At 39.3% G+C, this 27,768-nt stretch overlaps 2 protein-coding genes across 6 annotated transcripts in view; one reads left to right on the plus strand and one right to left on the minus strand.

The window, feature by feature from the left end:
- Positions 1–894: 894 nt before the first annotated feature.
- The window catches only part of SAP30 (Sin3A associated protein 30), a 43,128-nt gene continuing 16,254 nt past the window's right edge, over positions 895–27,768 (minus strand). Inside the window, exons 4-6 of one of the 5 annotated variants that reach the window (XR_012517044.1) lie at positions 26,118–26,179; positions 11,882–11,972; positions 895–10,793 (exon numbers count right to left, since the gene is read on the minus strand). Coding sequence is in view for 1 of the 5 variants with exons in the window: in XM_039479179.2 (XP_039335113.1) it covers positions 26,165–26,179 (15 nt within the window). In the remaining 4 variants the exon portion in view is untranslated. Of the gene's footprint in view, positions 11,973–26,117; positions 26,180–27,768 lie in introns of all 5 variants that reach the window. The other 4 variants (XR_012517045.1, XR_012517047.1, XR_012517046.1 and 1 more) reach the window with 4 other exon arrangements.
- SCRG1 (stimulator of chondrogenesis 1) lies at positions 15,639–26,528 on the plus strand. Its single transcript, XM_039479182.2, has 3 exons — positions 15,639–16,037; positions 23,652–23,907; positions 26,297–26,528. Exons 2-3 carry the CDS (start codon positions 23,666–23,668, stop codon positions 26,349–26,351), a joined length of 297 nt encoding a protein of 98 aa, XP_039335116.1. The 5' UTR covers positions 15,639–16,037; positions 23,652–23,665; the 3' UTR covers positions 26,352–26,528.

The following is a 27,768-nucleotide window of genomic DNA, read 5'->3' on the forward strand; positions in this document are numbered from 1 at the left end:
TTATTCTGGAGACAGGCAAAACCTATTGGCTACCAAAATACCCGTGAACAAGTGTCCTATAGCAAGCAACCGCATTGCCTACCAAAGAGTCAGCTACTCACACCCTAGGGAGGAGGAAACTAAGAAAGAGTACTTGAAGTGCTGACGTCTGTTGCACCTTTACAAGAGTCAGGGATGCAAATGCCAGCACCAGCCACAGAAGCACACACGCTCTTCAACAGTGGAAACATGGGTAACACTGTACACCCAGCCACGGGTGCTGTGAACACAGCTGACAAGAACCCTTCTAGTTCTCCTCCTGTAGATGAGAACACCCACCCCTTTCTTTATTTAACCCAAGCCATCCCCCATTCAAAGGACGTGATATGGGGGCATGAGGGCTCTGGGTTGGGGGTGCGCTTGGCAACATAAACTTTCCTTTTCCACTCCTTGTTTAAGCATCCCCTATACGCCACCATGTGGCCTCACCCAGACTCACCCCGTCAGGATGAAGAAGCCCACAGGTACCTCTGCAGGAAGCCGGGAGTTTGCTACTTGGCTATATGCTCACAGAGTGTGAGATGCAACTTTTTCCTAAGGTTCAGGACTATGAGACTCCAGAATGCATTACAGAAAAGATTACTTAGAATTATCCTCTGCTGATTTTAAAGAAGCTGGCTGGGGGATGACTTTCTGGGCTGATTTGTTTTAATTTAAACAGAGGCACAGATGTCGGGGAAGAAGGCTCAGGCAGCTCCAGGGGAGCCTCACAGGATGGCGATACAGAGGAGCGGCCAAAGTGTTCTGGGGTCTGACCCTCAGCCACGTAGGTCCCAAGAGAGGATTTTGTCTGTGTTGCTGGGTGATTAGGTTGACATTGACCTGTGTTAACCAAACTCTCAAGAGACTGACATGTCAAACAAAACCCACATTTATTTGTTTGTAACAGATAAACAATAAGGCTTTCCAAGGATCTCCAAACATGTGCCCTCAATCTAGGACACATTCTTGCCATTATCCAGGTACCTGGGAGACCAAATTCTTAGCAGAATGTTGCTTGTGAACAAGGATTCAGAGCCAAAGCACTGCATAACCTTAAGGGTGCAGCATCCAGGTATTGGAAAAGCCTTCTGAAGGAAGTGTACTTTCCAGATTATCTGAACCCAAGCAGCCCCCAAGAACAGTGTCTCTCTCCGGTGGACAGTGTTAGATGATCACGACAAAGTCTCACTGCCCGGCCTCCCGTTGCCTCAACACATGCAAATCATCTAACTGCCATGCCTCCACTCACACGATTCCCTTTTTCTTCAGATGGAACACAATTCCTGCTGCCTTGTTATCTAGTCAGTCATTTTCCTGAACCGTTGCCTGGCTCATCTTAACTCTCCCCAGACTTTGTTGCTGCTCATTACCAGCTCCCAGAGAAGGTTACCAATGGTTGGTGTTGTCAGTGACTCGTTGGTTCCTATTAGCCCCTCTGATGGAATGGTCGTTGACTTCTGGGTGTACTTTAATGCATGCGTGACAAGCTCCTGCCGCCCTCCTGGAGGCTGGAAGATGCCTCCTGTGTCCTTGTTCAGCACCAATTATTCTGTTCATCTGTGGAATGAGCTTGAAATGTGTTTTATTTATCTCGTCTCCACACGTTCTCACCTTCCTAGAGGAAGAAGTGAATGAACTGCCCCACCTATCCTCACAAGAAAGTAATTTTTTCACCTTAGGTGGGCCATCTGCTTCTCCTAACAACTCTGCTTTGCCTTGAATTCAATACATCTTGTCCCAGGCATTTTGCCAGCTGTAGGCTCCAGGAAATGGAGCAACTAAAAGTGGTTTCCTTATGATGTCAAGGTCTTATTATTTTCTCTTTTTGGGGGGGCTGGCAATGCAACTTATGAGATCGACCCAAAGGAAATTGTGTATCAGTGTTCATAGGGGTGGTTCACAGAGTGGCAGGAGTCTCTGAATAACAACCTAACCTGTATATAAATTTTCTAAGAATTAATCCCATTGCACATGTCGGTAGATGTAGCAGGAGCCTGACAGGTGGAGGAAATTGAGTGTTTCCTTTAGGACTCAAAAGAGACTCCTAAGAAAGAGATTCTCAACCTGGGATACAGATCCAAGTCACCTGCGAGGTTGTCCATCCTCATGCCTTGGTCACAATCACCTGGCTGCTTCTGGTGCCCAGCTGTGTGAAGAACAGCTCTCCTCAGCCACGAGGAACCAAAGCTTCCAAGTTATTGGGGAAAAAATTACCCAGGGCAAAATGCCAGAATGCATAGTCCTAATCCAGAAGGTGGTGAGCGGTGGGAGGCGACAGTAAACTGAGGGTGTTTTCTGATGTGATCATCCACGAACTCAGGATTATAGGAAGGCATAAGTCATGAAGCGCATGAGGCAGCCTTGGCCTGGTGACCAGGGGCCCCTCAGGCCAACAGAGGGGATTTTCTCCTGCTTCAGCTCAGACACAGAGCATCAGCAAGGGCAGCATTGCCTGAGTGATGGTTAAGAGGCAAAGCAAAACAGAAGCTGCTTCCAGGAATCAGTGCATCAACATGGGAGCCATTTTATGCAGGTGAGAAAGAGAAGAAGTCATAGGGATCCTGAGATAGAAGAAAACAGCATTCGTGGCCTTGTTCTACCATAAATGTGAGAGAAGACCTTGAGATTTGTGGAAATTCTCAGAAGAGAAGCGGGCCATGGCTGATATCCAGCTAATACACACAGGCATGGTGTTACTGCAGGTTGAAACTGGAAATTCTGTCCTGATGGTTGGTAAGTAGCTTAAGCTAGACCACATGCCACCAAAAGACATCATGCTTTGGCCACTGCGTGGGCAGTTTTGGGACTTGGGACTGGTGCACCCAGACAGGGCAGCATGAGCTAAGCAGACCAAGGAAGCAGCTGAGACAGACGCAGTGCCTACTTGCTGCTCGGGAGGGGTCCAGGTTTGGCAGGAGTAGAAGAACGGGCTGGGCTGGTGACAGTGTTGTAAATGGGGCAGAAGTAAAAGTTCTCTGGGTACAGATGGCAAGAGAAACACCAGCACCCTAAACACGAGGGGCAGTCACTCTCCTGCTGAGGCCCGTGCCTGGGCACACACCTGATAACCATTGGCACAAGGAGGAGCCTTTGGAAGGGTTTAGTACCATTTCCTCCATAAAACTGTAGCTTAGAGACAAGCAGCCTTTAGTTTAGTGAGAGCCGACCAAACATAAGACCATACCAGTAATTTCTAAAAATCGATAATGATTTAGAAATTATTAGAATGATTTGATGAAAACGTTGCCTTGTAAGCTACATTACACTGTAAACAGTTTCATGATACATAGTTTAGTTAGAGAATAGAAAGGAAATACTTTGAATTTTTATTTATATACTTATTTATAGAAATACATTTATTTATAAACCATATGCCGCCTCACAGGTTGCTAAATGTGTTGCACATCATCCTCAGATTGAGCAGCATGGAACTAGGGGGATGGTGGCTCAGCTGATGAGGCTTGGGGTGGTTGTACCCCTGACCCACATTCTGAGTCAGGCCAACCTGGGAAAAGATAGGTTTCACTTGATTCAGAAATAAAACATTATTTACTGTTTGCTGCTGAGGATTGGGCCCACCAAACCTAGTCAGTAGTTCCAAGTCATCGCTGTTCTCATACTTTCTGAATCTCTGTAGCCACAAGGTACAAACTGTGCAAAAGAAATGGCTAAGTTAGGCTTTTAGTGTCTTTGCTAGGACAGTGTTGGATCAGAAGTTCATTCATTTGACAAATAGTTATTGAGTACTTAAATGGTGCCTGGCACCGTTCTAGGCACTGAGCATGCATAAGATAAAACAGGAAATCTCTACTCTCATGTAGCCAACGGGCAAATTGCAAGTGGTGGGCATTATTCAAAGGCTAATGATAGTTGGAGCCAGGAGAAAGCTGGAATCCCATCTCAGCACCATCTCACTGCATACTCTGGCCTCCTTGGGTTGGAGTCACTAGAACAACATGATCAACAGCACAAAACTATGGAACTAGTCTACTCTGAGACAGTCAAACAACCATATGGGTGCATGCCAGGAAAGGGCCTCTGCCCCCAATGTACTGCTCCTTTGTCATGACCTAGTATCTACAATTCTGTCACTGGAGAAACATTTTCTATTATACCAAGTGTTCCTTGGAATCTAGTCTCTTGAGATACATAAGTTTAAAAAATAAGTTCAGTAGTTAAATTTAGCAAACACTTCAACTCTTAGAGATTTATGATGAATTAGCATCTTGAATATAATCTACATGGATCTCTATCCGTTTAGGATGAAAAATTGGGCATCTCTCTAATTTTTCCAATTGCTTGCTTAAGCCTCCATTCCTCCATATGGTAGGTAATTTGGTTTCTCTTTCTTAAGGAATCTTCATTCTCTCTGTTGTACAGAAACCTGGGAATTAACTTACTCCAAAGGTAGTAGTCTTGTTTCAGTGGTCCATGTAACCAGTCCATTAACAGGTACTGGTTTTAAACATCACTTCTATACAATGTCACTGTTGAAAACGGGTTCCATCAGGCTTCAGTGAGTCCTTGTCTTGCTGTAGAAAGGTCTTGCTGCTATGGAACACTGTGCAGGCAGCAGGGTAGCACTGTGCATATGGACTCCCAAGACAACTGCCTATTGGATTTACACTCACACAATCAGCCACTGTTCCCTAAACATGACAGCTTTGCCAAAGTGCCTGGGTATAATTGAGTTTCTAACCACAGCTACACACAGGATCTAGAACAAGCTGTCCCCACAAACCTCTATCCTCTGGTGTTGAACCTGTCACTAAGCCAGACTCTCTCTTCTTAGGAGACCTTAGTCAGGGATGTCTTAGCCCTTCAGAAAGCTTTACTTAGGTTGAATCTCGAATAGCATGGATATCTCTTCTCTGGGTCTTCATTGCTTTCCTCCTGAAGGATCTTTGGCACTCAGTAAGTTTGTTTTTGCCATGTCAGGGGGATACTGAAAACAACAACCATTGTAGGGTCACAAAATGTTCTTTTTCCAGAGACATGTATATATCTACTCACCTAATACCAGTATACTTAAGAGTATGCAGGGCATTACTAAAGAAGATCCAGGAAATTCATGTCTTGGTCTATCTTGCTGCTTCTCCAGCTTCAAATGGGACGTTAATTACAATCGGGAAGGATACAGAGCATAGCACAAATAGAGTTTCATGGGACCAAAGGCTAGAAAGAGAGATGGAGAAAGAGAGAGAAAGATGAAAAGCAAAGGACAGAAGGAGATCTTAGAATAGTAGAGGAAGCTGAGTACCTGAAGGGCCCTCTGTCACATGGAGAAGGGGTATGAAAAAAGAGATAGGAAGAAGATTTCCCGTTATAATGTTGTATGTTAAAAGGGACATGGTGTATTTCCAGAAGCTCCCATCTAATACATCATAACACGTGATTTGCTTCAGGGAGAATCCCATTCCCAGGGATTCTCTCTTAAATTCCTTACACTAAACTAAAGCCCTAAAACCTTTCAGGCTTATTGGTTAAAAAGTTCTTACCTCTGAGTGAGGCAGGCTTCTCATGGAGAAATTTCGGAACCTTTTAGGTCAGGAGAGAAAATACCATTATTTGCTGAGATAGCCTCAGACTCATTAATTTTCTGACACTAAAATGGTCAATATTTCTATGGGGAGGGGAAAGACATTGAATTTTGTATGATATTATTAAACCCTTCTCACTGATACTTATCCTTCTCTATCTTCTCAAATATTTAACATCAAGTAACTTAAGACATAAAATAAACCATAGACATAGGATAGCTTAAGACACACAATAAACTACTTAAAACTGTTAAAGCTTTCCGATGTCAAGATATTTACACTTGAGCCATACTGGACCAATCAACACAAATCACTAAGATAGAGTGAGGAAACATAATAAAAATTCTGTAAGGTGGTAACAATCTGGGGGCAATTTTTGTTAATTCATCCCCCAAAGAAGAAGGCTTATTTAGAATATGAATATTAAAGGCAAAGATTAGCTTGTCATTTGATAGAAGACAGTGTTATACAAAAGTGTGGTTTTTTTGAAGAATTGTTACTATGCTTTAAACTTCCAGTGGTCACAGGTGACTCTTGAACACATACCCACATCCTCTGGAATAGCAAGTTACATTTCAACAGAATTATACTGTATGTCATATATTTCATGTGTTTAGAGATGAAATATCTACAGAAAATATCATCATTGCCTATTTCCTGGCATTTCATTTGCCCTATCTGGTTACATATACACATAAAGGGAGCAAGTTTTAGTTATCTAATACTGTGTTGTATTTATTATTTCAACTTGAAAATGCCTCTATTTAGATTTCCAAACATGTAATTTTAATATGTTTTATTAGTAAAGCAGCAATAAAGGAATAATTTTCAGCAAATTTAACACCTATGAATTTCCCTGTTTGCAATGTAAAAGAAACAGCCTCCACAGACCACAGGTCTGCTCATATTTCAAAGAATATTAAATGAAATACTGCCCAATTGTCCTAAAGTTATGCCATAAAATAACTGCGGGTTCATTGTTTATACTTTTATACAAAATGGTATCTGATTCTGAATAGATTTATTATGTAAATGTGTTTATTATTTTTAAAATAGCTACATTTGAGAAGTCATATAAAGGCTAGATTATTCCAAATAATGATTTTAATTGACCTAAAAAGTAAATGTTAAAAGGATATTGAAAACTTATGTCTACACAAAACCTACATACAAATATTTGTAACATCTCTATTTTTTGTGTTTTTGAGATGAAGTCTCACTCTGTCACCCAGGCTGAAGTGTGGTGGGACAATCTCAACTCACTGCAACCTCTGCCTCCCAAGTTCAAGTGATTCTACTGCCTCAGCCTCCCCAGTAGCTGGGACTACAGGCACCTGCCACCATGCCTGGCTAATTTTTTTTTCTGTGTGTGTGTGTGTGTGTGTGTGTGTGTGTGTGTGTGTGTGTATTTTTAGTAGAGATGGGGTTTCACCACGTTGGCCAGGCTGATCTCAAACTCCTGACCTCAGGTGACCTGCCCACCTCAGCCTTCTAAAGTGCTGGGATTACAGTCATGAGCACCCTCACCCAGCCCCAGCCCCTCTATTCCTTTTTTCTCTTTTTTTTTTTTATTTTTTTATTTTTTGAGATGGATCTTGTTCTGTTGTCCAGGCTGGAGTGCAATGGTGCAATATCAGCTTGCTGCAACCTTCACTTCCCAAGTTCAAGCGATTCTCCTGCCTCAGCCTCCGGAGCAGCTGAAATCACAGGCATGTGCCACCATGCCTGGCTAATTTTTGTATTTTTAGTAGAGTTGGGCTTTTGCCATGTTGGCCAGACTGGTCTTGAACTCCTGACCTCAGCCGATCTGCCCATCTCGGCCTCCCAAAGTGCTGGGATTACAGGCATGAGCCACCATGCCCAGCCCGCACCTCTATTCTTAATTACCAAAAACTGTAGGCAACCAAGATGTCCTACAACAGGAGAAAGTATAAACAAACTGGTATATCTCTACAATTAAATATTATTCAGTGATAAAAAGAAATTATCAAGCCACAAAAATACATGGATGAATCTTAAATGTATATTGCTAAGTGAAAAAAGCCAGTATGTAATGGTTACATACTACATTATTCCAATTATATGACATTCTAGAAAGCTTAAAACTACAGAGATGGTAAACAGATCAATGGCTGCCAAGAGTTCAGGGTAGGAGGTAGGGGAGGGTTAAATAGGTAAAGCACGGGAGATATTTTAGGGTGGAGAGACCATTCTGTATCACAGTATAATGGTATGTACAGGACACTATGCACTTGTCAAAACCCATAGACCTTTTCAGCATAAAGACTGAATCTTAAGGCATGCAAATTACGAACAATTATTTAGGAGGTTGTACAATGCCAGGATCAAACACAGAATGTGACAAAACAATCTAACTTTCTTACATGTGTATAAAACAACCTCATGGAAAGGCATAGTGAGGAGAAAGTTGTAGACCTATGTGACTTTGGGAATGAATGGAGTCTATCAAACTGAAGGTAAAAGACGCTGTATAAAAACACTGTACTCTAGTTGACAAAATTGTTCACCATGAGGTGTGTGTTAACGATTCTGACCCTTCTATACATGTATGCTGGGAAATTTTTTACCATGAGGTAGGGATTAATGTTTCTGATGCTGCTATACATGTATACTGGAAATGAACAATTAAATAAGTGGCTGATACTAGAGTTAGGTTCTCACTGCTGGAGCGGGAGGTTACAGATGAGCAAGAGGAGGAGGCTCAAATGATTCAAGTCATAATGGATAAGAGTTGGAGGCATCAGTATAAATGCATGTTTAGGTTGTTATAGATACAGATGGTGACATATAGCAATATTTATAGAAATGTGCATGTACACAGGTTGGTATCCACAGTATATTTCCTTGCTCTGTCAGATGAGAGGAATGAGAAGCTATGGCACACCAGTACTAATGAGCACACCTAGCTCCCAGATCTTCGTTTCCAATTTATTCATCAGTGAAAGGAACCAGGGCTCCTTGGAGAAATGGCTGATTGTAGTCATGAGATAGGAAATATACAAGATGAGCCTGGAGCAATATTTTAGTGACAGAAAGGAAGAAAGTGGTCACAAACAAAACAGAAGCAAATACCACGACCTTGATGGGGGTATGTGAAAGAGACCCAAGAGGCAACTAAAGGGCACCCTAAAGGCTAAAGCTGAGACAGTTTGAGCAAGGAATACTTTGATCCAAAGTATAAAATAATACAAAGTATAGAATAAATATACACGAGTTCCTCCTAATACAAGGAAATAAATGAGCAACAATGCATAAATTTCATGTGAAGAAAAATTCCCCAAAATATATGTAGTCCCTCTGCCCTCAAAGAGATAGAGCATAACTCCCCACTCCTCACGTATGGACTGTGCATAAGGACTTCCTTCCATAGAGTGTAGCATGGAAAGGGGGAGAAAAACAGTAAATGTGCAGTGGAGCCACATAACAAAAACCACTTGAGCCGGGTGATTGAAGCTAAATCAACAAGGAGAAATCACGTTCCTGACTTGTATGTCCATGTGTGATATGACGTGATGGAAACGGCACTTGAACTCTGTGGTCCTCTTTCCACAAACACATAACCCGAGTTTAATCATAAGACCAATATGAGACAGGTCTAAGTTGAGAGGCATTCTACAAAATACTTGACCGGTATTCCTCAAAATGGTCAAAGTCTTCAAAAACAGGGAAAGTCTGAGACACTGAGGAACCTGAAGAGACACAGCTAAATGTAATGCACTGTACTGGGGGTCCTGCAACAGAAAAAGGCAAAAACATAGTAGAAATAAATAAAGAATGAACTTTAGTTAATAATAATATATTAATATAGATTCATTAATCATTAAAAAATGTACCACACTAATGTAAGAGTTAGATAATAGAGGAAACTGGGCATAGGGCGTATAGGAAGTCTCTGTACTAAGTTAGCAGTTTTTCTGTAAATCAAAAACTATTCTAAAATTAAAATGTTTGTTTAAAAATGATATTTAGAATGGCCAGGCACACTGGCTTATGTCTGTATTCCCAGCACATTGGGAGGCCGAGGCGGGTGGATCGCAAGGTCAGGAGTTCAAGAACACAGCCTGGCCAATATGGCGAAACCCCATCTCTACTAAAAATACAAAAATTAGCTTGTCGTGGTGGTGTACACCTGTAGTCCCAGCTGCTCAGGAGGCTGAGGCAGGAAAATCGCTTGAACCCAGGAGGCAGAGGTTGCAGTGAACCAACATTGTGCCACTGCACTTCTCCGTCTCAATACAAAAGAAAAAATCATGTACTCATAGAAAAATGGAAAATAAAAGGGGCAATAAAAATCATCCATCAAACCCCTTATTTTACAAAGGAGAAGACGGAGGGTTTATAGTAGGACCCGGTAACCAAGCTGGCCAAGTAGCCTGTGCTTTAGAGAGGACCTTGAGGAAAGAGTGGTGATCGGTGGCTGAACTTCGCCTTCCGCAACACTGCAACATTGTTCATGGTACACAGCAGATACGCAGTAAATAATTATGAATGATTACTTCCCAAGAACCTCTCCTCTACCCAAGAATCTAATCCACTCACTCACTTATTCATTACCTCATTCATTCATTTAACAAATATTTACTGAGTGACTGGTTTTACTTCCAGAATTATAATCACTTAAAAACTCTGTCCCAAGGGCTGATATTTTGGCAGCTTTCCATATCTGACTTTGTAGAAAACACCATTCAGCTGATTTAAGTTTCTGGCTGTCCAAGTAAGAACTGTTTCAAGCTAAATGTGAACAGAAAATGGATGGAGGAAACGCATTAAAAGATGACTCTATGGCTCACAGAGAGCATGGGCGATTCACGCATGCTCAAATTATGGGCTACAATCTTTTTTTAAAGTACTGTTATTTTAGGTTCTCCAGTGTCTCATTCTATTCCTCTTACTATTTCTTGTGGCAGCAGGCTAAGAGCACAGTGCTGTATTGCTTTCCAGTTTGTGCCCCGCTACCTATCAGCTGTGTCATCTTGGCCAAGTTGCTTAATGTTTTTGAACCCCAGTTCCCCCTTCTGGAAACTACCTCATGAAAGTAAGTTGCTTGTACTAAATAAGGCAACATTTGTAAAGTGTTTAGCACACTTGGCAATGGCAGTTAATAGGATTATTATTACTAGTATCATTGCTATTAAAATTAACATTATCAACTCACCAGATGCTTGTCTCTGGTGAAACAACTTCGAGAAAATTAGGGCAATAACTCAGGACCTACAAAAGAATGCATGTTAACACACTCAGTCAATCTTTCCATCTTTCTAGGTTTGGTCAGTGAGTAGATTGTCTCCAACAAATCATAAAAATATTGCTAGGCTCTGGGCTGTGATTCCATGCACCAGTCCAATGCCCCCTAGAGAGTGCCAGGAAACTAAAAAAGTTATTTTCATGTTCCTTTCCTTCTTGGCTTCTTTTCTTGCCAAAGTTTATTTTCATATTAACATTACCATTCATTCTAACTATTCCATGAGCTCCTAAAGGTGGATAGTTTTCTTGGACATGCGTCTCTCCTGATGTTAATCTTTCTGACTTTATTTCTGCAGCATTTAAAATCATGTTACTCATGGTTACACAAGTAACCTTACAATCTCTATGTATCAATTCTGTCAAAAAGCCCAGCATTCGGGGGTGGGGGGTGGGGTGGAGGCAGGTGCCTTACTCTCTATGCCCAGGTAAAAGAAAGCTTGTGTTTGCTATTCTGACTAAAAGCATTTCATCAAGAAGACTCTCCCGGCTATCCCCATTATAGCCAGGGTTGCCCATTTGGGAATCCTAGCCATTCCTAGGTACATCATACTATCGAAATTGCATTTCAATAGGAATGCATCATGGAAGCATTTCTCTCCCTTCAGGGAGGTAGCATCAGCTCATCCTCTTACACAACAGCTACTTGGTGATTCTGCTGACTCCTCAGGGCCTCACTGGAGAGTCCTCAGTAAAATCTGTTTACCTGAATCTCACTTCAGCAACATAAAGCTAGGTTTGGGTAACAGAGGTTATGTTGTTCAACCCACTTGCAAAAGCTATTCTAAGCATAAATGTCCCAGGTTCAGTGGAAATCTTTAGGGAGACTTTAAACAGTTTTAATCAAAAAGAAAACTCTTACTGAGTTCGAAAATAGTTAAGTTAATAAAAAAGCTTGTTTCTTTTTAACTGATGAAAGATTTTAAAGGTAGTTTTCAGAGGCAATTTTGTCTGCAGCTCCTCACTGTTTCAACAAGCATATTGTGAGTTAGTTTTCAATTTGTGCAATTATTTTGAGGCTCCTTTTGTCAAGGATACTCACGGAAAACAAGTCCTACCTCTCCCAGGAAGATGTGAACTGTGAAGGCTAAGACCAGCTGCTGCTTCTCCCCATACTGCCAGCCTCAGTGAGTCCAGAAGGAGTTAAGCCTGAGGGAAATGAGAGAAAGGGGTCAATCATGAAACAGAGGAGCAGCAGATTCTAAATCAGAGCGTATGCATGAGCTTCCAATTGGACAGCAAAGGAAGAACTGATGCATGTTCCCATTTTTCTTCTCACAAGCTTAAAATGTCCAATATCTGAAATTATTTACATCTCAGACATCTCCTGAGACTTCATCTGATTGGAAGAAGTTTGCTGTTTTTTGGTGTTTTTCTTAATTTTTCAATTTTAGGGTTTTTTTTTTTAAAGAAATACTAATTGGATCCCTTTACAAATTTAATTTCAGTACTTTGAATGTAATTGCTTAAATTCTGTATCAAATGTTTCTCTACTCACGAATAGGTCTTATCAGTAATTTGTGAGCATTTTTTATTTCTAACAATTCTGATTGGACCTAAGAGTGATAACATATACCTATAGAAATAAAACACACATATCATCATCATCATCACCATCATCATCATCATCACATAAAAATACATAGCTGGACATATTTTCTGGAAATCTGTACATTACATTTGGACGGTTTTACTTAAAATAGAAGACCTATGTTACATAAGAGGTTCACTTTGGGAGGCTCCTGAGGCTGTCCCAAAGAAACAGGTGGTCATGGCCAGCAACAGTGCTTCACATCTGTAATCCCAGCACTTTCGAAGGCTGAGGCAGGCAGACCATGAAGTCAAAAGATCGAGACCATCCTGGCCAACACAGTGAAATCCCGTCTCTACTAAAAATACAAAAATTAGCCAGGCGTGGTGGCACATGCCTGTAGTCCCAGCTTCTCAGAAGGCTGAGGTGGGAGAATCACTTGAACCCAGGAGGCAGAGGTTGCAGTGAGCCAACATAGCCCCACTGCACTCCAACCTGGCAACAGAGCAAGACTCTGTCTCATGAAAGAAACAGGTGCAGCAAACCACACTGCCATGTGTGTACCTATGCAACAATCTTACATGTTCTTCACATGTACCCCAAACCTCAAATGCAATTAAAAAAAAAGAAATAGGTGGTGTTCAGAGCAACATAAAGGGGGTTCAATAAGAGGTCTGAGTAAAAACCTATCAGGAAAGAAAACAAAAAGGCCTTAAGGCTCCATGTACAGGAAAACAAAGTGATTTTAGATTTGAGCCACAAACTAAAAGCCACAGACTCTGTGATTTCAGGCCTTGGTTTGCAGTTCAACTCCTTCTCAAATGAACAACTCCATGTACTGGATATCAGGATGAATGACAAGCATTATAGTTTGATAATGTTTAATAATTCTTCCTAGAAATGATAGGAAGTCCAGCTAGCAATAAACACATGTTTGAAAACACAAGGGACTTCAAGGCCAGGGTCCAAATGTGCTTCTTAGGAGGAAACTTTCCCAAATGGCTCAGAACGTGATCCAGAGACGATTAGATCATTACTGAGAGCTGCTGTGTACCACTTACAGCCAGCATTCATAAGCACAATGCCAAGCATATTGTATGGATTTCAGTGTTACTGAATATAAAAATGAACCAACTATTTTGAGCAGCTATGAATTCAGACACAAGGAGACAAAATGAGCAGCACAATAAGGGAAATTTGGAAAGAAAGAAACACACAGGAAAATTAGAGTAAAAAAGAGTAAAGAGAGGATGCATGTATAGGGTTTGTTGATTTGCCTTGGTGCCATACCTCTGGTCTAGATCTACGTGAAGTAAATAGGATGGATAGCTCTTAAGGTGGAATAAAGACTAGTTTCCATTTTCTTCCTCATATTCACATATTTCTGTACATTTAAATCATGCAAACAAATTAACTCCATCTGTGTGTGGCATCATCTTTATTTAGTAAGGATCACAGCAGACTTGTTTATAAATATGCAAAGGAAATGTGCAGTCCATTGCACACAAACCTCTCATCCCCCTTCCAGAAGCCCACGCCACTTGCTCCAGCTTCAGTGAAATAGAGACCAAGCAGAGATCTGATCTCCCTCAGGGATGGAGCTGCTTCTGGTTTTACCGACCTTCACTTTGCTTTGCCTACCTTCATATCAGGTTGTGTGTCTGTGGCTCTCCCAACACTGCTGTCATCAGTGGCCTTCCACTCACCTCCATTCTCTTGAAATACTCCTCCTTCAACTTCCATGATGACACTCTCCTAATTTTTCCACTACTTCTTTGGCTACCTCTTGTCAGTTTCCTTCCCAGTTCTCTACCCTTCCCTTAAATGATTCTTCTCTCAGTCCTATCATCTCTAATCTATTCTAAGGGGCAGTACAGCATAATGGTGTGAAACAAAGACAATACAACCACACTGCCAGGGTCTTTCCATTTTCTGGCTGTGTGTGTGATTTGGATCAGGTTATCTGACATCTCTAATGTTTCCTGCATTTATAAAATAGGACTAATAATAGTACCTACTTCACAGCGTTGAAAGGAGTGTGAATGAGTTCAGACATGTGAAATGCCTGGCACACAGTAAGAGCACAGTAACTTTCTAGTCTTACAACCATGACTTCAGCTATCATTTAACTGAATAACTCTATTAGTTATTTAGTTGAGATTATCTGATATTGAGTTGATTGTTGGTAAAATAATTCTCTAGACCAGGTTTTTTCCTAAGCTCCAGGTCCATTTAACCAACTGCCTACTAAACATTCTCAAATGCATTTAGGGTCCCTTAAACTTAACATTCATCAACAAACTCATTTCTATCTTCCCACTCCTCCTCCAACCAAAACTCTTGTATTCTTTTTCCTAGATGAATAACAGCTCTTTCTTTCATATTCTTTTTCTAGATGATTAACAGTACAGTCCATCCAAAGGGCCAAGCCTTTGAAAGTTAATAAACGTTACTGTCTCTACCCTAAACATACTCACTTAATTGTTCATCAAGTCTTTTCAGTTTTCCTTCCTGTCTTCTCTTCTGGATTAGAGTAAAAGCCTGTATTCTCTGTCTTTAGTCTCGTTTCCTCCCGGACACCATCCTTCTTTCACACTGCAGTAAAGCTTTTCACCTTTTTTAATATGTTTTCATCATCTTTCCATTCATCTTCAGGATAAAATCCAAATTTTTTAGCATGGTATATGAGGTACTTCATCACTTTTCTGCTTCTTATCTCTCGAATTTCATCTCCTACCATCTTTGGTTTTAGTCAAATGAAGCTACCTGTAATCTCTGAAGTCGTCACCCTCTCTTTCACCTTCATGCCTTTGTAATTCAACCTGGAATGTCCTTTCCTCCGTTGTCTGTCTAGATAATTCCAACATCATACCTCTAATTCCCAGAACACTACTCCTAATCAAATTTTTTAAAAACCTAAAAGACAGTCAACAGATGCTAGAATCCCAGTATAGTTTGCTTAAGACAGAATAAAATTTCTTTTCAGCCTTTATTTCTAAGGCACAGAGTATATTTCTTTTTTAGTCATTTATTTTAGCTTTCCATGGACCAGTAACGACTCTTTGTTGTGAGAAACGCAAGCAGTGGAATGTGAATTGGAACATATCTTCTACCAAAATGCTGTAAGAGACCTAGATAGCGAGGAAAACTGTGAAAGAGAAAGAGGTGCACAGCTAGCCATTCCCCCCTTTTCTCTTCTCTCTCTCTCTCTCTCTCTCTCTCTCACACACACACACACACACACACAGAGAGAGAGAGAGAGAGAGAGAGAGAGAGAGAGAGAGAGAGATTTCTCTTAAGGGAAAAATCACTCTGTGTTCTTTTAAAATCCCTCAGGTTTATATTTTATTGCTGCAAGAGTCTGCCTCCCTGAGGTTCTTGTATAGAGCAGTTATTTCCCTCTGTAAAGAAGCTGTTCAGTTCATTCACGCCTGGTTTGGAACGAACTGAACAGTTCCAAAGGAGGCAGTTCTTGCAGACTCCACTCCCTCCTCCCCGCAGGCCTGGCTGGAGCAGCCAGTCTGCCGATCCCCAGCCAGAGACAAGGCAGACAAAGGTTCAGTTGTAAAGAAGCTCTTTCCAGCACCTCCTCTCTTCGTCTTTTGCCCAAACTCGCCCCGTGAGTGTGAGCATTTAAGAAGCATCCTCTGCCAAGAAGACCAAAAAGAAAGAAGAAGAAAAAGGTATGTAATTTTTTCTCTATAAAAAACATCTTATGTTATTTGTTCTACTCAAAACCACTGCTGTAGATTACAGCAGAAATGTATGTATGTGTTGAGTCAGAAAAGAAAGAGATCCTCTGAGGAGATGATGCGGGCACTTTGAACAATATGATGCTTCCTAGTAGAAAGGCAAATAATCAGATTAAAAGAGAAGAAAAAATATATATTTCTTGACCAGGAAAGTCATTTCATCATAGGTTTAAAAAAGAGGCGGATTCTTCACTGTTATTTATTTAATGCCCAAATTCACTCTGAATGCCATCCCACACAACAGGACTTAGCCAACTCCTCAGAACTATATAAGGATGCTAAAGTACCTAAGATTGTTTTAAATGCAGCAGCTATATTATCCACACTACGTGAAGTTAACTGCTATATCTAAGAAAGCAAATTTTTTTTTTTTTGCTTTTAAAAATCCTGATTCCTGAAAAGAAACGGTACAAAATTGTGATACAAAGAGGGAATTCATTGAATTCATCCTTGGTGTCCATTCTTGGAACACAACGCTGTCTGTACTGCAAATATAAAGAGAACACTTTTTCCCTCTGAGACTTAGAAAAATTCCTCTTTAAAATGCCTTAACTTAGTTACACAGGCTATGAAAAGCTCTCCCAAATGCTGGTCCTTTTCTCCAGTGATGATGATTTACTGTGTCCAGGAAAAGAAGGGGAATGATGCAAGACTGAATATTAATATCATCTTCTGGCATGCTCTAAGAGCCTGAAGGCAGATCACTTTTAGGGAGGATGTGAATTTTGTTTTTCTATGGATGAAGGTATGTTAGATATTTAGGATATGTCTGTTTTAAGGATCTTTAAGCAGCTTATTCACTTTTTAATACTACTTCCGTTCTTTAACACACACTTTGGGAAATTTCACTTCAGGACCCAGTCATTCTAAACACAAACATCTTTTAAGGGAGTTAATAAGAAAAAAGAGAGAACTTTAAAATAGCAGTGATTTTCGCCTTCGAAGAAAGATGAATGGGAAACATCACAAACCGGGCAGCAATTTTAATCTCTTCCATCTATAATTTTGATATTTCAAATGTCAAGTTCTGGGCTGGGGTTTTCAAGTTCTGGGCTGGGGTTTTCATTTGCTTTTGCAGCTTTGCTGCTTTTTTGAAAGCAATCTGAAAATGGACTGCCCTTTCTGTCTAATTCATCAACTCTGTTTCATGCCACTGCTCTTAATACCAGTTCCCAGAACTGACATCAGCTGGCTGTATGAGCATTTGCACCATAAATGTCTGAACACTTAAACTGCATGGTCCTGTTAGTTTTGGCCATTAAATGGGATAATTTTTCTTTTTAAATCTCCATTTAACTCCAGACATTCAAAAGCTTGCTTGTGCTAAATACCCTCAGACAGAATCAAAATTTGCAGTTCCCTACCAAAGGATGGTGGCAATGATTGATTGATTGTTTAGTTGGAAATGTCTTGCTCATAATCCTGTATCCTCTGCAATGATCTATTAAAACTTACAATACTATTAGGATATAAAAGGTATCATACAACATTTGGAAAATGTCAATTACATAAAATCGAATTTAAAAAAAAAATGAATAACTACCTAAGCTTCTCTTGCTCACTCCTTCCAATTTTTAGTAGGTAACTTTGTTTTCTTTTGTAATTTGGGTGTATTCCAAGAGGACTTTTAAGTGCATGTACCTCAGCTTAACAAATAAAGACCAATTTGCCTCAAATTGGCCAAAGTCATTTCACTTTTATTGGCACTTGAACATATATGGTTTTGATGGATTGCCAAGGATTAAGTTTGGTGTCCTTCAATGAAAACAACAACCATTATATCCCAGGAACATACTGGCTCAGAAATTTTTCCATTTGCTAAATAATAGTTGAAGCTATTTATCTGTACTTAAGTAAAGGGAGAAGTCTGCATTTAAAACATGTAATTTATAATGTGTTCACACACACACACACACACACACACACACACACACACACCCCTACCAGTAGGTACTTGCCAGGTGTGGAACTTTCCATTGTAGTATATAACTGAGACTGTGGCAAAAACACTATTTTATGCTCTGGCATGAACATAGAAGAGGTATGTACTATGGCAATTTACCTACTTTTTTTTTTAGCAATTTATTTGTTCATTTCGCTGAAGGAAATTTTTTGAACACTGACTGAACTCAGCATTGAACCAGTCACTCTGCTTCAATACAAAAGAAGTAGAAGTTACAGTTCTTGCTGTCTTGATACTGGCATCTCCTCTTCCAGTCCTCTGAAAATTGAATTGCTCTGGGCCTCAGTCATGGCCTCATCTCTTCTGGGTCTACCCTGTCATACCCAGAGCTATAGATACTGTCAACAAGTATCCTCATTACTCTCAAATTTGTATTTCCAGCCCTGATCTTTAGACTCACATTCAACTGCCTACTCAACATCTTCTAATAGATGTCTAATAGGCACGTCAATCTTAACCTGTCAAAAACTCACTCCTAGATTCCCCCCAAAATGGCTCCTTCCAATTCTTCCTCAGTTCAACAAATGGCAACACCATTCAAGCCAAAAACCCAAAAGTTATCCTTGATTCTTTCCCTCTTGCCTCATATCTCCCAACAGTTCTCACCAAAAACTTCATTTCTTCTATTTCCAATCTTGTCCCACCACAACATATCTTCACAGAGAAGTTAGGGATAGAGTTCATGTCCTTTGCAGGGACATGGATAAAGCTGGAAGCCATCATTCTCAGCAAACTAACATAAGAACAGACTAAACACCACATGTTCTCACTCATAGGTGGAAGCTAAACAATAAGAACACATGGACACGGGGAGGGGAACATCACACACTGGGGCCTGTTGGGGGGTGGGGGGCTGAGGGAGGGAGAGCATTAGGAGAAATACCTAATGTAGATGACGGGTTGATAGGTGCAGCAAACCACCATGGCACATGTATACCTGTGTCACAAACCTGCAAGTTCTGCCCATGTACCCCAGAACATAAAGTATAATAAAAAAAAATAATAAAATTAAAAACTTAAATCAGATCATGCTACTGTTCTGTCAAAATCTTCCAATATCTTCTTAATATATTCAATCAAATCTAAACTCTCTATCATATCCTCTAGGTCCTTTATGACTGTTCCCAATCTTCCTACTTGGCTGTGGGTAAATTCACATAATGACCAATTCACTAAATAATTAATCAGCTCTCTGAATTTCCCACTCCCCATATCCAATTGTCTTCCTATTCTCCAAATAGTTAACCAGCTTATAAAAACGCTGACAATGGCAAGGCATTATTTACTCACATTCACAGTTCTTGTGGGACAGATTATATATAAGTGCTTTGGGAATACAGAGCAAGTCAGCTATGAGAGTGGTGCTGCATGGAATCGGGGAAGAATTCTTAGAAGACATGAGTATAAGGTTTGTCCTTAATGGATGGTTTGGTCAGAAATTAACATAAAGGGAAGGAGTGAGAAGGAACAACAGGGCAGAGACACACATACAGGATTAAAGAGATGACTCGTTTGACTGCCTGGCTAGCTGAACAGGAATGAATGATAGGTGTGGAGAGAAAGTGAAAGGAAGGCCTTAGATTAGCCTGAAGAAGTGCACATATTCTTTTAGACAACATAAAACCTCTATAGGCGTTTGCCTAGGATAAAAATGCATTTTTGGAAAATCATTCATTTTCAAGTATGGGCCAAGCATTGTATTAGCCACTGGTGTATGGTAATGAACAAAATAAGTTGCTGTCATGAACCTTCAGTCTAATGAGAATGACAGACATACAATGAGTAAATTCACAAATATATAATTTAAATTGTGATACATATCATTAAGGAAAAGAAAAAAGGCACTATGAAAAATTAAGGTTGAAATACCTTAGATTGAAAGGCCATTGAAGGAATGACATTTAAACTGAGACCTAAAAGTCAAGAAACCAGATAGAAGGAGAACATTCCTGGGAGAGAGAGCAACATATAGAAATATCATAATGGAACAAAAAGATTTCTTTTTAAGTATAAGAAAATGCTCTATACATCTTTATTGTTAAACATAGCACAATAGCATAAGAAAATATGAAACTCATTGATAAAGGTAAGTGTATATATGAATATATACAAACTACTATATTACTATATATTACTAAAATGGTGGTGGTTAAATCCCATTTAATTCTAGCATAAAAGTTAAAAGATAAAAGTATTAAAATAACTATACTTTAAAATATGTTTATGGATGCACAGTATAAATAGATGTAAATTATGACACCAATATCATAGTGTGGTGAGAGAGAATTAAAAGTGTAGTTTTTGTATATGATTGAAGTTGTTATCACCTCAAAACAGACTTATAATCATAAAATATTTTATGTAAGCCTCATGGTAACCACAAAGGAAATACCTACAGAAGTTTACACAAGGCTGGGCGCAGTGGTTCATGCCTGTAATCCCAACTCTTTGGGAGGCCGAGCCAGGTGGATCACCTGAGGTTAGGAGTTCAAGACCAGTCTGGCCAACATGGTGGAACTCCATCTCTACTAAAAAATACAAAAAAAGATAGCTGGGCATGGTGGCAGGTGCCTGTAATCCCCGCTACTTCAGGAAGCTGAGGCAAGAGAATTGCTTGAACTCGGGAGGCGGAGGTTGCAGTGAGCAGAAATCACACCATTGCACTCCAGCCTGGGCGACAAGAGTGAAACTCTGTCCCAATTAAAAAAAAAAAAAAAAAAAAAGACACACCAGGAAGAAAGGCACCGAAGAACTTACCACAAGACAGCTAGAAACAATAAGCTAAATGGCAATAGTAAATTCTTCCCTACCAATAATTACTTTAAATGTTTAAATGTAAATGAATTAAACTCTCAGATCAAAAGATATAGGGTAGCTGAAAGAAAAAAAATAATACATATGATTTCTACAAGTGACTTACTTAACATTTAAGGACACACACAGGGTAAAAGTAAAGATATGAAAAAAGATATTCCATGCATATGGAAGCCAAAAGAAAGCAGAGTGGGTTGTTTTATATCTGACAAAATAGACTATAAGTAGAAAACTGTCACAAGAGACAAAGAAGAAAATATAACAATGAAAGGGTCAACACACCACCAAACTATAACAATTATAAATATATATGCACCCAACATCAGAGCACCTAAATATATAAAACAAATATTGACAGAACTAAAATGAGAAATAGACAGCAACACAGTAATAGCAGGAAACTGCAATACTCCACTTTTAGTAATGTATAGAATAACCAGACAGAAAATCAACAAAGAAAGAGTGGACTTCAATACCAGTACAGACCAGATGGACCTCACAGACGTATATAGAACATTCAGTTCAACAGCAGAAGAATATACATTCTTCTCAAGCACATACAGAAAATTCTCCATGATAGATCACATATTAAACCATGACCTCACAAAAAGCCCATTGGAAGATATCATTTATATATGCTGCACTGTGATGCACTGTAACACTGTAATGTCTTGCTCCATTAAAACTGAATATATAGAAAATGAAGTAGATCTCATTTTAGTCTTTTCTTTCACTTTCTAATGTTTGGAGGTGGAAATTAAATTGGATATTGATAATTCTAAGGAAATATAGAGCCAAAGCCAAAAATGGCTAACTCAAATTAGAATGTGCAACAAAGAAAAATCTGAAACTCAAGAGTATGAAGAAATACTTAGTTTCTAAACTAAAGGAAAAAAAGCAATGAATGTATTTATTTCAAAATCCATTACCTTATCTAAAGGATTTACCTTTTAAATGCACCTAATCACTAAAAATTTCATGCAAAAAATTTCCATTCCACAATATTGTTTTCCTTCTTGTTCTTTTTTTTTTTTTTTTCTTTTTGAGACTGAGTGTCACTCTGTTACACAGGCTGGAGTGCAGTGGCGTTATCTCGGCTCACTGCAACCTCCACCTCCCAAGTTCAAGTGTTTCTCATGCCTCAGCATCCCGAGTAGCTGGGAGTACAGGCGCATGCCACCTCCCCAGGCTAATTTTTGTATTTTTAGTAGAGACAGGGTTTTGCCATGTTGGCCTGGCTGGTTTTGAACTCCTGACCTCAGGTGATCTGCCCACATTGGCCTTGCAAAGTGCTGGAATTACAGACATGAGCCACCAAATCCAGGTATTCCACAATACTGTTTTTTTTTTTGTTGTTGTTGTTGTTGTTGTTGTTGTTTTCAAAGTACAATGTCCAAAGAGAAATATCCTCCATCTGTTTTCCCTCTTTTCAAGAAAGAAAAGATACTTTGGCACCTGATAACAAGATAAAATCTGAATGGTTCTGGAATCTAATTCTGGTTCCTTCACTATTTTGCTATTCTTTCTTTACTATGATAGTCTCCATTTTCTTCATGTCTAATATAGAAATTAGAGAAGTCAAATTAGATAGATATTTAATATTCTATAGTTTTACACAATTCCTGTAAGAGGAATTAGAACTGTTGGTGTTACTTCAAGGTTCAAACTAGGAATGGTGGGTGGAAGCTACAGAAAAAAATACTTTCCAATAAGAAAAATGTTAGAACTATATCAATGGAATATGTCGACTTAGTCAGTAATGAGTTCCCCATCATGGTAGGAGTTCATGGTAGGCCAGATGATTATAAGGTGGGAATTCAAGCCTTCATTTTCAACTGCAGCTAAGAAGAAGTAGTCTCTGTGAAATCAAAATCCAAAACATTACTAAAAATTTGCAATAATAATGGGTCCTAAAATACTTCTGGAAGTTAAAAAACAACTAATCAAACTATAAGCATATCTGTACACTATCATCTTTCACTATCAACATAAATGGGTTTTTTGTTTCTGTCAGGATGGGACCCAGGTTTTTGACAATGTTGTTAGGATGTAAGCTATGTAAGGCAAAGAACCACTGAATTCAATTATGCTATTTGTCCTAAAAATTTGTCTGAGTTTATATCACTTTAAAAAGCAGTTGTTCTTTACCCCATGTTCAAAAAATACATGGCTTTGGGTACTTATTAAATGCAGAGTCTGGCTCTCACTAACACCTCCTCCCTGCCTACAGCATGTGCATGTGTGTGTGTGTGTGTGTGTGTGTGTGTGTGTGTGTGTGTGTGGTGTCAAGGTCTTGCTCTGCCATCCCCAGTCTGGAGAGCAGTGAGACAATCATGGTTCACTACAGCCTCAAACTCCTGGGCTCAAGTGATCCTGAGTAGCTGGGACTACAGGCACATGCCATCATGCATGGCTAATGTTTTAATTTTTTGTGGAAACAGGATCTCACTATGTTGCTCAGACTGGTCTCAAACTCTTGGGCTCAAGCAATCCTTGCACATCGGCTTCCTATGCTGAGATTACAGGCATGAGCCACTGTGCCCAGCCCAGAAGCCTGAGCATTTGATTTTTAACAAATATTCCAAATGGCTTTTGTCATAGATGGTCATAAAACTACACTTCAAGAAATACAAACAGGACTGTAGAAAAGGCCAACTCCCATTATTTCTATCCAAGAGTTTATGAGCATGCTACAGAACTTCATGTTCAGATAAATTCTATCTTTAAGAAACAAACATTGACACATTTTGGTCTTTCTTCTATCTCAGGGCCAAAAGCCAAAATGAAATTTATGGTACTCATTTTCACCGCTGGGCTAACTTTGCTGCTAGGAGTTCAAGCCATGCCTGCAAATCGCCTCTCTTGCTACAGAAAGATGCTAAAAGATCGCAACTGTCACAACCTTCCGGAAGGAGTAGCTGACCTGACACAGATTGATGTCAATGTCCAGGATCATTTCTGGGATGGGAAGGGATGTGAAATGATCTGTTACTGCAACTTCAGCGAATTGCTCTGCTGCCCAAAGTAAGGAAATGAAATCACGAAGTGTATTGCCTGGAAATGTATGCACAACAACTTATAGATGCATTTTCATAATGGGTTTGCTGAAATTAATAATCCTTTTAATAAAATGCTGTTCAAATCTAAGCTCTTTTTAGAATAATCACTATTGCGTAAAGAACTAAATGTTTTCATTTAAATGAAAATTCAAATGGAATTTAGCTGAGTTAATAAAAGTAAATGACATCCAGAAAATAATACTTCAATCTATGAAATTCTAAACTCCCCATCTGATTTTTGCCACAAAAAAAAATCTACCAGTAGTAGGAGTCAATCTCAAGATTGAAATCTTAAACCAATTTTAAAACCAAGAAAAGGTTTTAGGTAAAAGATCCCAGTGAGGCCAGGTGTGGTGACTCATGCTTAAAATCCCAGTACTTTGGAAGGCTGAGTTGGGTAGATCACCTGAGGTCAGGAGTTCAAGACCAGCCTGGCCAACATGGTGAAACCCCATTTCTACTAAAAATACAAAATTAGCTGGGCATGGTGGCGCATGACTGCAATCCCAGCTACCTGGGAGGCTGAGGTAGGAGAATTGCTTGAACCAAGGAGGCGGAGGTTGCAGTGAGCCGAGATTGCGCCATTGAACTCCAGCCTGAGTGACAAGAGTGAAACTCTGTCTCAAAAAAGAAAAGAAAAGAAAAAACAAAATCTCATTGAATGGATCAAGTAATTAACTGAACAGAAAAGTTTTCTAGTTCTATGTATAAGTAAACCAGAAATGAACTAGATAAAAGTTCAAGACAATGTATTTACCTTTGTTTTATACTTATATTTTAAGTACAAATATTTATTGATTTATCTACCATCATTTTGCACTTAAAATACAAGTATACATGGTGAAACCCTGTCTCTATAAAAATGCAAAAATAATTAGCCGGGCATGTTGGCACATGCCTGTAATCCCAGTTACTCTGGAGGCTGAGACAAGAGAATTGTTTGAACGCAGGAGGCGGAGGTTGCAGTGAGCAGAGATCATGTGGTGTAAAGGTCTCCAGCCTGGGCGACAGAGTGAGACTTCATCTCAAACAAACAAACAAAGAAAAACTATAAAATGATGGTAGATAAATTAATAAATATTTTTAGTTCTTGATTTTAAAATCATTTCCCCCTGGTTATTGAGGAATCTTTCAAATATCTATGATTTTGTATATTTCATACTGAAATTAGCTTTTTCAAATTACTTTCAATGGATGTCATCATATTTTCATTCTTCTAAGAAATCTGTGAAATAGAAAAAGCAGCTATAACCATCTTACCAAGAAAAGGTGCAGAAAGTTGAAATGGCCAGTACTATCCCACATTACTAGCTAATAGCAACACTGGGATTAGAACCCAGCTGTTCTGATTCAGACCAGATATTTCATCTACGAAGCCAGCTGGTTCTCGTGGGGTGGTTCCCAGAGCAGCAGCTTCAGCATCAACTGAGTTTTTAATATTGCATATCCATCCTTGAATTGCACCCCAGATCTACTGAATCGGAAACTCTGGAGGTAGAACCCAGCAATTATGTTTTAACAAACCTGCTAGGTGATTATAATGCATAGGAAAATTTAAGAATCACTCTATTAAAACAATGATGCCAAGAACTCTTAAATTAACCTCATCAAATGACCATTTTTTCCTGTACTACATAAATAAAAAGCCAACTAATATTAAAATACCATGTTTGCTTTTTTTTTGTATGACTTGAAAACAGTTTACTAAAATGGACTTACATTTATATTATAATTTTGTGATTATCTCTGTTAATGGATGAGAACAGCAGTGTAGATATACTTGATTTGGGGGAAATTACAGAGAAATTCCAACCAGTAGCAACAGTTGTCTTGCTAAGTATATTTCTAATAAGCCATAATTATAATACTATCTTGCATATGTATATAATTTTGTATTCTTCCATGCATTTTTATGTATTACTTTATGTGATCTTTTCAACCAGGAAAAGTTGAGTAGCTTTGTAATGTTTCTCCTTTTCTCATAAAACCTAGAAATTTATTTAATAAACAAAAATGAATCTTCTGTTTCCTAACTGCAGATTTAAACATATAAGACACATGCAATTGTATGCATGACTATAAAGTTTTGAAATTACCTAATATTTGTTTTTCTTTGTAGATAAATGGTAGCATGATATTAATGGCAAATGAGGGGAAAGTAGACAAATCCATTACCTTCTTGGTCTTTGTTGCTTCTGTGGCAAGTCATCCCACTCATCTCTTTACATTTTAGTCACCTAAAAAGAATAGTCATTACTGAAATTCTGGAAATCACTGGTTAATTTTAACCTAGAAGAGACTAACGAACATCTTAGCCTTCAGGTGAATTTAACTGATGCTCTACTTTCTTTCAGAGACATCTTCTTTGGACCAAAGATCTCTTTCGTGATTCCTTGCAACAATCACTGAGACTCTTCATGTATCCTGGAGCACGCCATCCCTGATTTCCCGCAAACTGCACTACATCAGTATAACTGCATTTCTAGTTTCTATACAGTGCAATAAAGCATAGATTCTATAAATTCTTACTTGTCTAAGACAAGTAAATCTGTTAAACAAGTAGTAATAAAACTTAATTCAATCTAATTTTTCTCTGTGGACATTGTTGGCATTGGTTAAAAATTTTGCCTAGAAAAATGTCATCTAGCCGGGCGCGGTGGCTCAAGCCTGTAATCCCAGCACTTTGGGAGGCCGAGGCGGGTGGATCACGAGGTCAAGAGATCGAGACCATCCAGGCCAACATGGTGAAACCCCGTCTCTACTAAAAATACAAAAAAATTAGCTGGACATGGTGGCGCGTGCCTGTAATCCCAGCTGCTGAGGAGGCTGAGGCAGGAGAATTGCCTGAACCCAGGAGGCGGAGGTTGCGGTGAGCCGAGATCGCGCCATTGCACTCCAGCCTGGGTAACAAGAGCGAAACTCCGTCTCAAAAAAAAAAAAAAAAAGAAAAATGTCATCTATGAGGTGTTCATTACACTCAGTTAAAGAGAGTTCTGTCCCCCAGATGAAGATTTACAGCCATGGCTCAAGGATTCACAATACTTTCAGTCCTTAAGTTGACAGTTATTAACCACGTATTGAAAGAACCAGGTGTAAGTTGAGATTCTTAGGAGGGAGCTAGAAATTTTCTAGAAAGAAGGAAAAGGAGAAACATAGTGAGACCTACTCTCTACAAAAAAAATTAGCAGGGTGTGGGTACCCACACCTGTAGTTTTAGTTACTCAAGGGGGTCATTTGAACCTAGGAGTTGAAGTCTGCAGTGAGCTATGATTGTACTACTGCACTCTAGCCTGGGTGACAGGGCAAGACCCTGTCTATAAATAAATAAATAAATAAAACAAGGAAAAGGGAAACAATATGTCCAATATGTGAGTGTATATTACATATGCTAATAACTTTAAGTACATTTCAGGCTGGGACTGGTGGCTCATGTCTGCAAACCTATCATTTTGGGAGGCCAAGGCAAGAAGATCACTTCAGCCCAGGAGTTTGAGACCAGCCTGGGCAACATAGTGAGATCCTGTCTTTACAAAAAAGTTTAAAAATTGGCTGAGCATGGTGGTGTGCACCTGTAGTCACAGCTATTCAGGAGGCTGAGGTAAGAGTATCACTTGAGCCCAGAAATTCGAGGGTGCAGTGAGCTAAGTTGATGCCACTGAACTCTACCATGGAACTGCAGAGTGAGACTCTGTCTCAAACAAACAAAAACTAAGAACTTTAAGTACATTTCATTTTACTGTTTAAAAAACAACAACAAAAACCTTCAAGGTAAATATTCTCAGCCTCATTTTTCAGATATGAACTCAACTTTAAGATATTTGCTAAA

This window comes from Saimiri boliviensis, chromosome 3 (genome assembly GCF_048565385.1).
Source record: "Saimiri boliviensis isolate mSaiBol1 chromosome 3, mSaiBol1.pri, whole genome shotgun sequence".
In the NCBI taxonomy this organism is placed as follows: domain Eukaryota; kingdom Metazoa; phylum Chordata; class Mammalia; order Primates; family Cebidae; genus Saimiri; species Saimiri boliviensis.

Coding starts and splice junctions, on each gene's coding strand:
- SCRG1 (XM_039479182.2), top strand. CDS start 23,666: ATGAAATTTATGGTACTCATTTTCACCGCTGGGCTAACTTTGCTGCTA. Junction 23,908..26,296: donor GAATTGCTCTGCTGCCCAAA/GTAAGGAAATGA, acceptor ACTTTCTTTCAG/AGACATCTTCTTTGGACCAA.